Source organism: Heteronotia binoei, chromosome 4, assembly GCF_032191835.1.
Source record: "Heteronotia binoei isolate CCM8104 ecotype False Entrance Well chromosome 4, APGP_CSIRO_Hbin_v1, whole genome shotgun sequence".
NCBI classification, from domain to species: domain Eukaryota; kingdom Metazoa; phylum Chordata; class Lepidosauria; order Squamata; family Gekkonidae; genus Heteronotia; species Heteronotia binoei.
The window spans coordinates 68,794,510-68,808,964 of record NC_083226.1 but is presented as its reverse complement, the minus strand read 5'-3'; the positions used below and the strand labels follow the sequence as shown (position 1 = coordinate 68,808,964).

The 14,455-nt window shown below is 38.8% G+C and overlaps 1 protein-coding gene across 2 annotated transcripts in view; it reads right to left on the bottom strand.

Moving 5' to 3' along the window:
- VPS13A (vacuolar protein sorting 13 homolog A) overlaps positions 1-14,455 on the bottom strand; it is a 313,415-nt gene that overhangs the window by 294,701 nt on the left and 4,259 nt on the right. For both annotated transcript variants that reach the window (XM_060237484.1, XM_060237485.1), the window contains exons 2-3: positions 7,498-7,541; positions 6,579-6,621 (exon numbers count right to left, since the gene is read on the bottom strand). In XM_060237484.1, coding sequence (XP_060093467.1) covers positions 6,579-6,621; positions 7,498-7,541 — 87 coding nt within the window. The remainder of the gene's footprint in view (positions 1-6,578; positions 6,622-7,497; positions 7,542-14,455) is intronic.

The window sequence follows — 14,455 nt, the reverse complement described above, 5'->3', positions numbered from 1 at the left end:
AAGGTGTGCTATCCCTTTAAATGTGATGGCCAGAACTCCCTTGGAGTTCCATTATGCTCGTCACACCCTTGCTCCTGGCTCCGTCCCCAATGTCTCCTGGCTCCACCCCCAAAGTCTCCTGGCTCTACCCTCAAAGTCCCCAGATATTTCTTGAATTGGACTTGGCAACCCTAAATCTAGTGCCTCATATTTCCTCTTTTTCACCTCTAGGCGACCTGCCTGTACATTAGCCAGTTCTAGCTTGTAGCAAGCCATGTCCCTCTGCAGTCCATCAAATATATTCATAACAAAGCCAAATTATTATTTAAATATACTAGATAAAATCACAACACAAATTCTTGCATGTGAATATGACATATTTTAATCCTAACATAACAACATAAAATATAGGTAATACCTGTTCATTCTCATAAATGGAGGTAAATCGTTATCCACAATTACAAATATCTATGGTGCTTTACATGGTATTTTTCCATGTAAGCAGCTTTCCATGTGGGCTTTTTTCCATGTTGGCATTTATGATGTTGAGGTATTTTTTTCAGTGGGTTTTTTTCGTTACTACCTCTGACACATCCATAGGGTTCTTTCCAAATGGAAGAACACACAAAACACATGTGGTGAACTTTATTCAGAATATCTCAGAGAATAAAGTTGAAAATAAATTAGTTTCAGTATTTTATTTATTTAAAACACTTATTAGCTAGCTTTCTATTTTGCAGAACTCAAGGAAGTTTATAATATAAATAAAACAACAATTATATAAAATGCAAATACCACAATTTAAAATCACAATTAGGAACCACAAACATGTATCCTCCAGATACCTCAGAGCTCACATGAAACAGTTTTACAAGTTATGGTATTTTTTGCTTCACCAGTAATAAAATGTCTGTCTTTTGGTCCATAGAAGATGTATAATTAATTTGCTCATAGACAAAGCAAGTTTGTTTCCTTTCATGCAGCCAGTGCTTCCAATCTCAATATTCTTAAATGTTGAATTCCTACAAAGGGCTGATACACTGACAAACATTAGCTAACAATTTATGGCTATCTAAGGACATGCCAACAATTAGCAAACTTTATATTACAAAACAACAAGCTGATAATAAACACAGACTTTCATTCAACAGTTCTTTGTGCCAAATGAACACTGGCAGATTTTCATGACGGGGCAGATGGAACAGCCATTTCATGGAACAGCCATAAACAATGAGATCTGCTTGCTAACAGAGCTGTTTCTAGGAAGACTCAAGGCTGCAATCTAATACATGTCTCTGATTTTGGCAGAAAGTGCACTAGACAACGGTTTATGGATTTATGTTACAATTTCAGAATTTAATCTAAAAAGATAAGTATGGCATATTCTAAAGCAGGGGTGGCCAAATTGTGGCTCAGGAGCAACATGTGGCTCTTTCACACACATTGTGTGGCTCCCAAAGCCCCCACCACCCTGTTGGCTGGCATGGAGAAGGCATTTCTCTTTAAATCACTTCTTTGAGCTAAGCCAGCCAGCAGCTTGGGGAATGCATTTAAATTTAAAGCTGCTTTCTTTCTACCTCTACTTCCCTTCCACAAATATTGTAATATATACAAAAATGCAGTAAATGAAGAAAGCATGAAAAAAATTCACAAGTATACCAATAACCTTGCTATTTGGATCAGAATGCAATAAAATGTTATGAAACTCCAATAAAAATGAATCTCAAAGATTTAAAACACGACATAAGAAAAACAAGACCACCCATTCTCATTCTATGTATCAGAGCCACTGCAATTTGCCTAAAAAATAGGACAATGCAGAAAAACCTCATTTTTCTGGAAAGAATAATTTTAAGTGAAGGAAAAAAATGTGACATTTTTAAATTTCTATACTTTTTTTTGGCCTGACAAAATAAATTAGTTGGTAAGACAGGTAACCTCACAATCAAGCAATGTGTTTATCCAGCAATAAAATCTGAATGTGAAGGCTATAGTGTTAATTTAAAAAGAAAGAAAGAAAAATGAGGTATTTGCAGATTTACTACTAATGAAGACTTGAACTTCCTCTGCATGCTAAAGTTGCTATAAATAGCTTATGATCTTAGAATTCAACAGGAATCACTGGGAAAGGCAAGAAGCAACTGGGAAATCATTCCTAACCTAACCCTCCTATACATAGGGCTTGCCTTGGGCAATATCCCCAATTCATTTTCTTTTCTTTCCCCCATCACTTAAATTGATTCTCCACTGTTTTCTACAAACTGCACCAAGTCTGTGTAGTTCTCTGTTGAAGAAATGGGGGATGCAGAAACCCTTGCACATATTGTGTTCACTTGGGGAGGGAGAGAAGCTGGTTTCCCAACTGCATCAAGAAAGAGAGACAGTTGTTCTAAAAATACATCTTATTTATTTAAAGGTACAAATAGGTATAGAAAAAGACCTGCATGGTTAACAAACAAAGTTGTAATGGAAGCTGTAAAATTTAAGAAGGATTCCTTTAAGTGGTGGAAAGCTAGTCCAAGTGAGGTTAATAAAAGGGAACACAGGCTGTGGCAAATCAAATGCAAGACTGTGCTCAGGCAGGCAAAAAGGAACTATGAGGAGCATATTGCAAAAAACACAAAGACCAAGAATAAAAATTTCTTCAAATACATTAGAAGCAGGAAACCAGCCAGGAAGGCAGTGGGGCCCTTGGATGACCAAGAGGTAAAAGGATTACTGAAGGGTGATAGGGAAATGGCTGAGAAGCTGAATGCATTTTTGCCTCCGTCTTCACTGTGGAAGATGAGAAGTGTTTGCCCACTCCAGAACCGCTGATTTCAGGCGGGGTGCTGAAAGACCTGAGATGATGAGGTCTTTCTGATAGACAATTTAAAAATTGATAAGTCACCAGGCCCGGATATACATTCAAGATTTATGAAAGAACTCAAAAGTGAAATTGTGGATCTCCTGACAAAAATATGTAATCTTTCATTGAAATCTGCCTTTGTTCCTGAGGGCTGGAAGGTAGCTAATGTCACCCCCATCTTTAAAAAGAGTTCCAGAGGAGATCCGGGAAATTACAGGCCAGTCAATCTGACTTCAATACCAGGAAAGTTGGTAGAAACCATTATCAAGGACAGAATGAGTAGGCACATTGATGAACACAAGCTGCTGAGGAAGACTCAGCATGGGTTCTGTAATTTTGTCTTACTAACCTGTTAGTGTTCTTTGAGGGGGTGAACACACATGTGGACGATGGGGATCCAACAGATGTTGTTTACCTTGACTTCCAGAAAGCTTTTGATAAAGTTCCTCATCAAAGGCTCCTAAAAAAGCTTAAGAGTCATGGGGCAAAAGGACAAGTCCTCTTGTGGATCAAAAACTGGCTAATTAGTAGGAAACAGAGAGTGAGTATAAATGGGCAATTTTCTCAGTGGAGGGTGGTTAGTAGTGGGGTGCTGCAGGTCTCAGTACTAGGTCCAATGCTTTTTAACTTGTTCATTAATTATTTGGAGTTGGGAGTAAGCAGTGAAGTGGCTAAGTTTGCAGATGACACTAAATTGTTCCAGGCAGTGAGAACCAGAGAGGATTGTGAGTTACTCCAAAGGGATCTGTTGAGGTTTGGTGAGTGGGCATCAACATGGCAAATGAAGTTCAACGTGGCCAAATGCAAGGAAATGCACACCGGGGCAAGAAATTCTAACTATAAATACAAGTTGATGAGGTGTGAACTGGCAGAGACTGACTAAGAGAAAGATAACTCACTGAAAATGTCAAGACATGTGTGACAGTAATAAAAAAGACCAACACCATGCTGGGAATTATTAGGAAGGGAAATGAAAACAAATCAGCCAGTATCATAATGCCCCTGAATAAATCGATGGTGCGGCTTTATTTTGGAGTGCTGTGTAAAATTCTGGTCACCACACCTCAAAAAAGATATTATAGCATTGGAAAAAGTGCAGAATAGGGCAACTAGAATGATTAAAGGGTTGGAATACTTTCCCTATGAAGAAAGGTTAAAATGCTTGGGGCTCTTTAGCTTGGAGAAACGTCGACTGCGGGGTGACATGATAGAGGTTTACAAGATTTTGCACGGGATAGAGAAGGTAGAGAAAGAAGTATTTTTCTCCCTTTCTCACAATACAAGAACTCATGGACATTCAATGAAATTGCTGAGCAGTTGGGTTAGAACGGATAAAAGGAAGTAATTCTTCACACAAAGGGTGAGTAACACGTGGAATTCACAGCCACAGGAGGTGGTGGCGGCTACAGGCATAGCCAGCTTCAAGAGGGGATTGGATACACATATGGAGCAGAGGTCCATCAGTGGCTATTAGCCAAAGCGTATTTTTGGAAAACTTTGTCTGGGGAAATGATGCTCTGTATTCTTGATGCTTGGGAGGGGCAGCAATGTGAGGACTTCTAGTGTCCTGGCCCCACTGATGGACCTCCTGATGGCATCTGGGTTTTTTGGCCACTGTGTGACACAGGGTGTTGGACTGGATGGACCATTGGCCTGATCCAACATGGCTTCTCTTATGTTCCAATTTTGCTGACAAATCAATTTAGCCTACATGTGATCCCAATACTAGGTTTTAGTTATCTGCAGATTGGAGGCTGATAGTATATGGATAATCTGGGGCTAGCTAGAAATCTTGAGGGGAGAAGAGGATAAATCTCCTCCCTCTCCCATCACATCAACAGTCTTTATGCTGTGTGGAAGAAAATGGTGAGATGCACCTCTTGCCTCCATTCAACAAAAGGCACAGGCACAGGCTTGTGGCTGAGCTCTTCTTTATGATCTCAAGGTTCCACTGCAACAAAGAGGACAGATACATGTGCTGTTTTCATTCAGAGTAGGGGAGAGGAATTAATATTCTTCCAGATTTCTGAAATTTGCCCTGGTGGATAGTGCCATCAAGCTGCAGCTGCAGGATTTTCAAGGCAAGTGATTCAGGTGGTTTGCTACTGCTTGCTTCTGCATCACTACCCTGGACTTCCTTGATGGTCTCTTATCCAAAAACTAACCAAGACTGGTCCTGCTTAGCTTCTGAGATCTGACAAAATAAGTCTAGGATGGGATATCCATGTTAAGGCTAGAGCTTTGCCTTAAGTATACATAAACTCCCTCATGGTTATGGCCAGACTTTTTTGATGCCTTGGAGTACTGAAGCCAAGCACTTTACTCTTAGAATAAGCTAAGAGATGACATGGTATGGCAGGGAGGAGAATAATCTTCTCTCCAGAATGAATGTGAGGGTGATCTGGCTGTGACATCTGTCACCCTACTGATTATCAGGGTTGATTTGGCTGATCTGACTGGCTAGGCAGGTATCCCCTACCTCTCTCATCACTCCATGTGCATTCCTCCTGAAGCTGCGCACTCGGTGGAAGACAACGACCATACCAGATAGGAGGAGTGTGCCATTCTTTGGTCAAGGGTATACCTATACCAGCATGCCTAAGAGGTATCAGTAGCTTCAACTTGGGATTCCCCTCTCCACACCTTTCACTATTTAACTGCTCTGAACAACTCCTCCTGAAGCATACTTCATTCTCATCAGGTTATTTTGGATTCCGTCATATTTTTGTACATACCAAGCATACTGAAACCCTTTTCTCAACTGTGGACAGCCCCCTCTGTGTTGATCAAAACAGGAACCAGTTAATGAAAAAGTGGGATGATTACAGGCTGTCAATAAAGAAACTGTAGTTTTTATTTCATTAAATCTACATAAATTATTGCAAAAAACTATCATTCTAAAAAAGGACATTAATTTCAAATAATGCCTACATATGTTGTTGCAAGTGTAATCTTAAGAAGAGGTGTTTCCTCCCATGAGAAAATGCCTCTTATAAAACTATAGATCTACTTGCATTAAAATCAATTCTTTGCTGCTGCCATCCTGTAGACTGAGTCCTTTTTTAAGCAAAATATGTAACAATCAACTAAAAGTTGAAATCCTAATTAGGTTTCTAGAAAACCTTCAAGGCTGCTTGCAATAACACAGAATTAAATATAAAGCCTCCAAAACACTAGGTTATAAAACTAGAAGAAATTATAAACTAGAAGAAACCAGATCCAATCCAGCTCCCAGCATTTAGAACAAGATTTTAAAGCCTGTGTATAAAGGGAAGCAGTTGTACCAAAAGACTTTTTTTACCGAAAAGATATTTATTGAAAGAGGATTGAAAATACAGTGATGAGCATAAACAAACAAACAAAAAGATCCATCAAACAAGATAGAAGCTATATCAGTTGTAAGTTTACCACAAACATAATGTGTCTAGTTCTTTTGGAATTTCATCCTTTGCAGTCAAATATTCTAATACAGGGAACCAAACAGCTTCAAAGTTGACAGTGGGAGTATGAGATTCTACATCAGAAAGACTGTTGGTTATTTTAGCTATAACATATAAGCAACATAACTTTTTATACCATAGCTGAATTAATGGGCTTGATGTGAAGCTACTACACTTTCGGCAACATGTAAGAGAATGGAAAGAGTTTCTTGTACAACCTTTGGATGAGATTTATCACTCCAGTCATTTAAGAACATATGTTCTGCTTGAAATTGGATACTAGTATCAAAAGACTGTTAAAAAAAACTTACCAATGTGACCAGCTTTAACTTTAAATGGTACATCAAACTGATACTGTAAAGAAAATTCATTTCAGCAATTAATTAGTGATTAATTTCAGTACAACACTTTACACATGCACAAACATCTTAATTCTTATCAAAGATTTCAGGTTTTCACGGCTGGTAACATCATTAGGGTTTGTAGAATCTTTCGGGATCAAGTGTCGTGTTCTACTGGAGAAAGTTTTCCTTCCAGACGTTTCGTTCTCAGTTGCGGAGAACATCCTCAGTGGCGTTGCAGCCGGAGCAGGCGCTCAGACCTTCTTGGCTGCTGTGCATTGAGTGGGGCCAGGGCTGCTGGAGAGCTGCTATTTGTAGGCTGGAGGGGGTGTGATGAAAGGGCAATTGGTTTGTGGATGTGCCCATTGTTTGGTGGGGCTTCCTGGAAGGGTAGTGATAAGGAAACTGGCTGTTGAATGTGACCATTGTTCTGTGTTAATTGCTGGGAAGGCTGGAAGGGGTTTGAAGATAAGGAAGATGGTTGTTGACTGTGCTGATTGTTCTGTGGAATTTGCTGGTTGTTCTGAATTTGCTGGTTGTTATAAATTGCAGAAAGTAATCCTACATTCTGCGCTGCTTATACTATGCCAGCCTTGTATGGAGTTCAGTATGGAGTTCATACTGCATTGCCTTATATGTTTGTAATCCTACATTCTGCACTGTTTGTGCTATGTCAGTCTTGGCAGTTTGCTGTTCACACTGTCTTTTAATTTTGCATTCCTAGTTCTATTGCTTTTTTCAATCAATATCCTGTACTGTATGATTGCATTTCCCCCTATTTCTGTACTATAATCAGCCTTGAGTCTCAACGAGAAAGACAAGCTATAAATAAGCTAAACAAATAAATACTAACAATATTTACATTTTATTTTGCTTGTTTTGAACTTACCAGTGCATTTTCTTTTATTTCAAGATTCTTAAGTGCTACAGCTCCTGTTATGAAAAAGATATTTAAAGTTTCATATAACAATTTTAATTTACACACTTCAGAGAAATATTCTCCCTGCATTGTATTATTTGTAATTCTCTGGAACTTGTTTAAGGTCAAAGATTTTCCAGACTAAACCACACTTTGTTCCAGGAATGTAAGGACTCTTTTCATGCATTATCTCTCTTTTTGAATTCAATTTTTACTGGATCTGATATTATCACTGGCAGCCTCAACTAACTAGGGCCAAGCATAATTTCTGTGACCTTGGTAAACCTTGCAAGACACAGACAATGTCTATATGTTTTACTATTTTATTGTTTTAAATTGTTGCAAACTGATGTATTTTAAAACCAAACTTTGTTAGATTTTATATGTTATAAGCCGCCCTGAGCCGCTCCGGTGGGAAGGGCGGGATATAAACTGAAATAAACTGAAACAGACAATAGTCCAAACACAGAGACACAAAATATCATGAGTTATGAGAGAAAAATCAATTTTACTTCTGAAATATGTTCCAATAGGCTTGCAGCTTGGGATGGGTCTTCTGATCCCCACTAAACTGTGCCCATTTCCTGCACATGTGCGCATGCATACACACAACTTCTAGGCTATGTATTATTGGTTTTGCACAATTTTCAAAATGCAGCTTTCCTTCTCTGAATCAGCCTCACTAAAGACTCATCAATGATCACTCTTCTGACTATTATAAGTCACAGCAACAGACACAAACCATATGACACTGAAAAGAAGCTTTTCATATGAGAAGCTGAAAAGAATCTTAAAAAACAACCAACAAAATCTGAATTCCAAAAAAAGGTGAAAGAAATGCAACATAAACTAAATTTAATTCTTATGGAAGAGTTGGAAATTAAACTAAGGTATGCTAGACAAAACTTTTTTGAACATGCTAACAAGCCTGGAAGGTGGTTGGCATATAGGATGAGAAAAGAGAAAGCTAAAAGAACAATTACAACACTGAAAGAGGAGAACAATAAAGAGAAAAGCCAAAAACAAGAAATATGGCAAATTGTGGAGCAGTTCTATAAAAAATTATATGAAGAGAAGCAAGTTCAGAAAACAGAGTTAGAAAATATATTAATCAAAACAACCTTAACAAATTCACAGAGGAACAACAAAAAAATTTAAATGAGCCAATAACAATAAGGGAACTTGGAATGGCAATGACATCTCAAAAGAATGGCAAAACTCCTGGACCAGATGGTTTACCTGCAGAATTTTATAAAGCTCATGAAGACCCTTTGCTTCTACCATTCAAACGTCTCACTAAAAAGATCCAAGATGAAGGTCAAATACCAGCCTCATGGCAAGAAGCCACAATATCATTGATCCCAAAAGAAAATAATGATTTGAAAGCTATTAAAAACTATCAACCAATTTCCCTTTTAAATGTGGATTATAAAACTTTTGCTGCAATATTGGCGCAATGCCTGAAGAAAGTTTTACAATCTACAATACACTACGATCAAGCGGGATTTCTTCCTAAACGATATTTGAAAGATAATGTCAGAACAGTTTGTAATATTCTGGAATATTATGAGACACATCCAGAGAAGCAATTGGCCTTAATTTGTCTAGATGCCGAGAAAGCATTTGATAATGTTCGTTGGCTTTTTATGATACAACCATTGAAAGGCATGGAGTGTGGTGAAAAGTTTTTGACAGCAGTAGAAGCAATATACTATTCACAAAATGCAAGGGTGCCAGTGAATGGCGAATTAACAGATGCTATTAAAATTTAAAAATGTACAAGACAAGGCTGTCCATTGTCACCTCTACTTTCATTTTATCTTTAGAAATGTTGAATAACCAAATAAGGGAAGATCCAAACATAAAGGGAGCTGTGATAAAAGATGAACAATATAAACTGAGAGCTTTTGCTGATGATTTAGTTTTTATATTAGAACAACCAATAGACTCAATCGACTGCCTTATAAACAAGATTAAACAATTTGGTCATTATGCAGGATTAAAGATTCATTATTACAAAATAAAATTTTTGAAAAGAATATGACGATGGAACAAGTTCAAGCCTTCCAGCAGAAATCAGGATTTTTTAATGAAAAAAAAATTAAATATTTAGGTGTGGTTATTTCAAATAGATCCAGCAACCTAAAAGCAGACAACTATGATAAACTATTCAAAGAAATTAAAAAAGATTTGGGAAAATGGCATGATTTAAACTTATCTTTAATGGGAAGAATAGCCCTAATAAAGATGAATATTCTACTGAGATTATTATTTCTATTTCAAACTATTCCAATACTTTTAAATAGTGGATTTTTTCAAGAACTGAACAGGATGGTTGCTAAATATGTTTGGCAAGGCAAAAAACCTAGAATCAAACTAAAGACATTGCAGGAGTCTAAATTAAGAGCAGGCATGGGCCTACCTGATTGGCAGCTATACTACAAAGCATCTATACTTTTATGGGTAAGAGACTGGATACTTTTGAATGACAAGAGACAAATGCTATTAGAAGGACATGATTTGACTATGGGATGGCACGCATATTTGTGGTATCAAAGACTCGGAAGGCCATTCCTATTTTAGAAATCATTGGTTTCGAAAATCTTTGTATCATACGTAGTCATGGTTAAAGACAAAAATTTACCAAAAAATTCCAAGATGGGTTTCTCCAAGAGAAGCATTTACTCATCCAAAACTTCTAAAACCAAATCAGAATTATTGATATGAAGACTTGTTGGGAAAAGATATTCAACTGAAAACCAAAGAAGAATTGGAAAATGTGGATATTAAAATGAATTTGAGACTGCAAATTGAATCTAGATATGTCAAAGGTAAGGTGACAGGTTTTATTACAGAGCAACATGTATTTGACAAAATTTTGCTGGGTCCACAAGAAAAGTTAATTTCCAAATATATGCATACCTACTTCAAATGAAGACACAAGATGAAGTTGTAAAGGACTGTATGGTTCAATGGGCAAAAAACTTTGGCTACAATATAGCATTAGAAGACTGGGAGAGCCTATGGAAACTTAATGTTAAATTAACTAGGTCAGTAACTTTCAAAGAAAATCTATATAAGATGTTTTATAGATGGTACCTGACCCCAGAGAAACTCTGTAAGATTTATACTAATATGTCCAACAAGTGTTGGAAATGTACTAAACAGACTGGTTCCTTTTACCATATGTAGTGGACATGTGAGATTGTGAAAGTCTATTGGAAAATGGTGCATGAAATGTTACAGAAGATCAGGAAGACACAGATTCATTTCAAACCAGAACTATTTTTATTGAATATATTTCCGGAGGACTATTCTAAAGAGATGAGACATTTGTTGGCCCATTTTAATACAGCAGCTAGGGTCCTTTTGGCACAGAGATGGCAAACTCAGGAAATTCCCACGAAAATGGATTTGGTGGGAAAAGTTCTGGAAACAGCAGAGTTGGACTTCTTGTCCCAGCTGTTAGCTGGGAAATCTAAAGCAAAAGTAAGAAAATATTGGATGAAATTCTATGCCTGGTTAGATAACCAAGACTCTTAAGATTCTCTGATGTTTCTGGTAATTCCTACAGCTACCCTATGTCACTTTTAGATTTTCCCTAGAAGTTTAGCAACACTGCTGAGGGTTTTTTTCCCTGTCACTTGGTGGGCAAAAGGGCTGCTACTGGGAGATCTGCCACCATAATGGAAGGCCTAGCAGCTGTATCATAAACCCTTCAAATTTTCTCATAACTTTAGCATATAAATATGGGACAAGCAATGACAAAAACTTCAGGCACACACATTTTTAAAGAAAATCTAATTATATCCACAGTGTGTTGCGGGCATGAGTTGAATGAATATGGAGTTGAATTGGAGTTGAATATGAGTTGAATTGGATATGGAGTACATTGTATTCTATGAGTCCATAAGATAGAATGGCCCATAAGGGGGCGTCATTTTTTAATTTTGCCCCCCCTCAAAAAACATGTAGAGCTGGTCCTGTCTGTGACTGATAGCTTTGCTATAGACTATGATGTTATTGCTAATCTCCCTGCAACTTGAAACGAACTATTTCCTTGACATATTTTCATCTGTTGAATAAGTACATAATACCACCTCGCAGTACTAGAAGAGCAAGGGTGGCCACCAACATACCCATACAATAATTTATACAGGTGAATGAATGAATAAATGAATGAATGAATGAATGAATGACCGACCATCTGCTTACTGGGCAGAAGCTGTAGGTACGTACTTAGTGCAATGAGGTCATATCCTTGAGAAAAGGTGAGACAGACAGCAATACATACATGGGACTTTCAGAGACCTGCTGTCCTATTGCCACAATGACAATTCTTCTGTTAAGAAGGATGCAGGTGTTAGAGAAGAAAATGTCAGGTTGGGGAAGGGGAAACACAAGAAGCTTGACTGGGTCAATGTGTGTTCAGGTCGAGAGAGATTGATTGGGTCAATATGTGGTTAGGTCGAGAGAAAGAGACTGAGTTTCTTGATGCTCTCAATGACTATCTATGAAGCAGATGGTCACAGAACCTACCAGGGGTGGGGCGATCCTGGATTTGGTCCTAAGTAATGCCCAAGACTTGGTGAGAGATGTAAAAGTGATCGCACCGCTTAGGAACAGTGACCATAATGTTATTGATTTCACCATTTGTATAAATAGGAAGTTGCCCCAAAAGACCAGCACAACCACGTTTAACTTTAAAAGGGGTAAATTCTCTGAGATGAGGAGGCATGTGAAAAGGAAACTGAAAGGAAAGGTAAATACAGTCAAAACCCTTGGGGAAGCTTGGAGGCTATTTAAAACTACAATCCTAGAAGCTCAGATAAAATATATACCACAAGTTAGGAAAGGCACAAACAGGTATAAGAAAAGGCCTGCATGGTTAACAAACAAAATAATGAAAGCTGTAAAAGGTAAGAAGGATTCCTTTAAACGATGGAAAACTAGTCCATGCGAGGTTATTAAAAGGGAACACAGGCTGTGGCAAATCAAATGCAAGACTGTGATCCGGCACGAAAAAAGGGACTATGAGGAGCATATTGCAAAAAACATAAAGACAATAAAAACAAAAAACAAAGACAATAAAAACAATAAATATTTCTTCAAATATATTAGAAGCAGGAAACCAGCCAGGGAGGAAGTGGGTCTTTGGATGACCAAGGGGGTAAAAGGAGTTCAGAAGGAGGATAGGGAAATGGCTGAGAAGCTGGATACATTTTTTGCCTCCGTCTTCACTGTGGAAGATGAGAAGTGTTTGCCCGCTCCAGAACCACTAATTTTGGAAGGGGTGTTGAAAGACCTGAGTCAGACTGAGGTGACAAGAGAGGAGGTCCTACAACTGATAGACAAATTAAAAGCTAATAAGTCACCAGGTCCGGATGGCATACGTCCAAGAGTTCTGAAAGAACTCAAAGTTGAACTTGTGGATCTTCTGACAAAAATATGTAATCTTTCATTGAAATCTGCCTCCGTTCTTGAGGACTGGAAGGCAGCAAATGCCACCCCCATGTTTAAAAAGGGTTCCAGAGAGATCCGGGAAATTACAGGCCAGTCATTCTGACTTCAATACCGGGAAACCATTATCAAGGACAGAATAAGTAGGCACATTGATGAACACAAGTTATTGAGGAGGACTCATCATGGGTTCTCTAAGGGAAGATCTTGCTTCACTAACCTGTTACAGTTCTTTGAGGGGGTGAACAAACATGTAGACAAAGGGGACCCAATAGATGTTGTTTACCTTGACTTCCAGAAAGCTTTTGATAAAGTTCCTCATCAGACTCCTTAGTAAGTTTGAGAGTCATAGCGCGTTTTTGCACTGACCTTCAAGTGGCGCGACCACCCTCTTCACACCGGAGGATCTGCGCGGATTTCACACAAGAAGCGCCGGAGCACCCAAAAGAGCCGGCGACTTCCGTCGCGAAACCCGCTCAAACGTTTTCCTGCTTCTTGGCGGTTTCCGTTTGAGTGGGTTTCGCGACGGAAGTCGCCGGCTCTTTTGGGTGCTCCGGCGCTTCTTGTGCGAAATCCGCGCAGATCCTCCAGTGTGAAGAGGGTGGTCGCGCCACTTGAAGGTCAGTGCGAAAACGCCCATAGAGTAAAAGGACAGATCCTCTTGTGGATCAAAAACTGGCTAATTAATAGGAAGCAGAGAGTAAGTATAAATGAGCAGTCTTCGCAGTGGAGGACGGTAAGCAGTGGGGTGCCGCAGGGCTCAGTACCGGGTCCCATGCTCTTTAACTTGTTCGTTAATGATTTGGAATTCAGAGTAATCAGTGAAGTGGCCAAGTTTGCAGATGACACTAAATTGTTCAGGGTGGTGAGAACCAGCGAGGATTGTGAGGCATTCCAAAGGGATCTGTTGAGGCTGGGTGAGTGGGCGTCAACATGGCAGATGAGGTTCAATGTGGCCAAGTGCAAAGTAATGCACATTGGGGCCCAGAATCCCAGCTACAAATACAAGTTAATGGGTTGTGAACTGGCAGAGACTGACCAAGAGAGAGATCTTGGGGTCGTGTAAGACAACTCACTGAGAATGTCAAGTGTGTGATTGCAATAAAAAAGGCCAACGCCATGCTGGGAATTATTAGGAAGGGAATTGAAAACAAATCAGCCAGTATCATAATGCCCCTGTATAAATTGATGGTGCGGTCTCATTTGGAATACTGTGTACAATTCTGGTCACTGCACCTCAAAAAGGATATTATAGCACTGGAAAAAGTCCAGAAAAGGGCAACTAGAATGATTAAAGGTTTGGAACACTTTCCCTATGAAGAAAGGTTAAAACGCTTGGGGCTCTTTAGCTTGGAGAAACGTCGACTGCAGGGTGACATGATAGAGGTTTACAAGATTATGCATGGGATGGAGAAAGCAGAGAAAGAAGTACTTTTCTCCCTTTCTCACAATACAAGAACTCGTGGGC